The 3,513-nt window shown below is 46.1% G+C and overlaps 1 protein-coding gene across 1 annotated transcript in view; it reads right to left on the bottom strand.

Annotated features, from left to right (window-relative positions):
- Window positions 1–347: 347 nt before the first annotated feature.
- Window positions 348–3,513, bottom strand: part of SEM1 (SEM1 26S proteasome subunit) — a 5,172-nt gene continuing 2,006 nt past the window's right edge. The window contains 2 exon segments of the mRNA XM_075316868.1: window positions 348–464; window positions 918–1,011. Of these exon segments, the coding sequence (XP_075172983.1) occupies window positions 422–464; window positions 918–1,011 (137 nt within the window). The 3' untranslated portion in view covers window positions 348–421.

Here is a 3,513-nt window from a genome sequence, read left to right as displayed (position 1 = left end):
GATGCCTGCGGTCCCCACTGCTGACTATAGCCCATTTAGAGAATGTACCATTTATGACTACTCTTTGTTTCCTATCTTTTAGCCAATTCCTTACCCAGTTGCATATTGTGTCCCCTAGTCCTTGCTTCTGGAGCTTTAGTATAAGGCTATTATGTGGTACAGTATCAAAGGCCTTTGCAAAGTCCAAATAAATCACATCAGCTGCATTACCAATATCCAGGTTTGAACTTACCCCCTCATATGTATGTATGTATGTACGTACATCTGTGTCTTTTGAAATCTCTATAAAGTAATATGTGGGAACTGGTGGACGCCGCGGTTTATTCCAAAGGGTCAGGGAACAAATCTAATGGCAAAGAATATTTATTGTAAAAACACAAGGAAAAAAAACTAAATAATAAAGGCTTCACGTTCCTCCCGGCTACGCCGTCTCCATCTTGTATCCGTGTTTCTCTAATTCAGCTCTGAAAAACAAAAAACGTGCAGGATGAAAAGGGTGCAAATGAGAATAAAGACCCCCGCACCCCAGGGAAGGGCCAGCAACCACATCTTAAAGTGGTTTTTTGGATATCAGATGCACTATCCTCAATATCAAGACTCTCCTATATCCATCCTGGACCCTGATCTATGGTATCACCGTGTTTTTTGGCTGGTGAGGTTAAAAAAGTAGAAAATGATCTTAAAGACTTGCAGGAGCCTGGACCAGGAGCCCAACAATCCTCATCCTCCTCCTACCTGCCGACATCACTGGCCCCTCTTTCGAGTCGTAGGCCTGGAGTAAAATCATGATGATTATGGCAGGAAGGAGGAGGAGGTGTGCTCTTCAAACTACCAACGTGGCTACTGGACCAGGGTCCTGCCAATCTTTTTGTTTAACTCTACTTACAGTTCTTCTCTAACAATTTTTTTTTTTTTACCTTAACTGATTGGAAAAGTCGTCTTCTACGTTGTCATCGTCCCAGTTATCTTCCCACACGTGTGCGTCCTCGTCTTCGTCACAGCCGGGCCACTCTGTGCAATACAGGAGGAGAGGGGATAAGTTACTGATCGCTGGGGGGGGCTGAACGCTGGGACCCCCACCATTGCTGAGCACGTTGGCTCCAGTCATTGCAAGGCTGCCATATTTTGGTGGTCTCTGCGGATCTCACACGTTGCGCTCCGTGACAATCGTTATAGAATATATACACCTTATACGACTTTAGCACCATAATATAAAGTTATTCATTTCCAGAGGCGAAACCAGAGACCATTTATTCTGGGATTATTGGGGAGGGGACGCTGAGCGGCAGGGAGTGTTCACTCACAGGGGACAGGATACAATTGGGGATATTTCTCATCTTTTTAAACAGTGGGTGTAATGAGTGTGAACGGCCCCAACGACAGGGGCGTAACCTGAAGCCTCGGGGTAGATGCAAAAGCTACATCTGCCCCCGGCTCACACATCAGAAGGTGGCAATGCACCCCTAGTTCATCTGGGTTCCTATAGCCTGTGTCTTAAGACGGCAAGAAAACGCCTCATAATGTGGCCGTCAGCAGGGAGAACCCGATAACGCCGCACCCAGAGTCCGGACAACCACTACCTCTGTGACCTCCGCCGCACAGGTAAACAGCAGGCAGGCTCAAATCCCCTTGGGGTCGAGGCGAGTATTTAAAAGGAATCTGTCACTAGGTTTTTGTCACCTAATCTGAGAGCAGCATAACGTAGAGACAGAGACCCCGATTCCTGTGATGTGTCACTTACTGAGCTGCTAAGTGTAGTTTTGAAATCACTGTTTAATCAGCAGTAGATTATCATTACAGGACTACTTGGCATGCTGCAGGCAGTCCAGCATATGCATGAGCTCTGTATAACTGCTAGATCAGCAGCTGAGAAAACAGTGATTGTATCGTATTGTATTGTACCGGGCGGCACGGTGGCTCAGTGGTTAGCACTGCAGCTTTGCAGCGCTGGGGTCTTGGGTTCAAATCCCACCAAGGACACCATCTGCAAGGAGTTTGTATGTCCTCCCCGTGTTTGCGTGGGTTTCCTCCCACACTCCAAAGACATACAGATAGGGAACCTAGAGTGTGAGCCCCAATCAATAGCGCTATAAGTGAATAAATATTATTATATTATTGTATCAAAATGACAGCAAACAGCTCAGTAAGAGACACATTCACTGGAATCAGGGTCTCTGTCTCCACATTATGCTGCTCTCAGATGGGGGGGGGGGGGAGGGGAAACCTGGTGACAGATTCCCTTTAAAGAAAAAATAATATATTTATCTATCACAAAAGTGAGTACACCCTTCACATTTTTGTAAATATTTTGTATCTTCTCATGGGACAACACTGAGGATCTGACCCTGTGATACAATGTACAGTGTCAGTGCGCAGCGCGCAGCTTGTATAACAGTGTAAATAAATAAAGCACACAGCCATTAAAGTCTAAACTGCTGACAAGAGTGAGGTACACCCCTAAGTGAATATGGACAAGTTGTGCCCAATAAGGCTATGTGCGCACAGTGCGTTTTTAGCGCCGTTTTTGCGCGTTTTTCGGGTGCGTTTTTGGCCTCAAAACTGCATGACTTTGCTTCCCCAGCAAAGTCTATGAGTTTTCATTTTTGCTGTCCCGCACACAACTGTTCTTTTTAAGCTGCGTTTTTGAGCTTGAAAAAAAAAAAAAATGGACATGTCAATTCTTTCCTGCGTTTTCCGCCCATGCAATGCATTGGAAAAACGCAGAGATCAAAAACGCAGCAAAACGCAGCCAAAAACGCACCAAATCGCGGTAAAAACGCATGCGTTTTTTGATGCGTTTTTTCGACGCAGGTGCGTTTTTAGCAGCAAAAAACGCAGCGTCAAAAAAACGCAAGCGTGCGCACATAGCCTTAGCCATTTTCCCTCCCCGGTGTCATGTGACTCATTAGTGTTACAAGGTCTCAGGTGTGAATGGGGGGGAAGGTGTGTTACATTTGGGGTTATCACTCACACACTCTCTCATACTGGTCACTGGAAGATCATCATGGCTCCTCATGGCAAAGAATTCTCTGAGGATCTGAAAAAAAGAATTGTTGTGCTACATAAAGATGGCCGAGGCTATAAGAAGATTGCAACTACCCTGACCCTGAGCTGCAACACGGTGGCCAAGACCATACAGCGGTATAACAAGACAGAATCCACTCAGAACAGGACTGATCATGGACGACCACAGAAGCTGAGTGCACAAGCTCAGCGTCATATCCAGAGGTCGTCTTCTCAGAATAGATGTATGAGTGCTGCCAGCATTGCTGCAGAGGTTACAGGGGTGGGGGGGTCCCGCCTGTCAGTGCTCAGACCATACGACACACTATCGCATTGCTCTGTATGGCTGTTGTCCAGAGGGAAGCCTCTCCTAAGAAGCACAAGAAAGCCATAAAACAGTTTGCTGAGGACAAGCAGACTAAGGATATGCATTACTGGAACCGTCCTGTGGTCTGATGACACCAAGATAAACTTATTTGTTTCAGATGGTGTCAAGTGTGAGCAGCAGCA

This window comes from Anomaloglossus baeobatrachus, chromosome 6 (genome assembly GCF_048569485.1).
Source record: "Anomaloglossus baeobatrachus isolate aAnoBae1 chromosome 6, aAnoBae1.hap1, whole genome shotgun sequence".
NCBI lineage: Eukaryota > Metazoa > Chordata > Amphibia > Anura > Aromobatidae > Anomaloglossus > Anomaloglossus baeobatrachus.
This window is presented reverse-complemented; position numbering and strand designations above follow the sequence as displayed.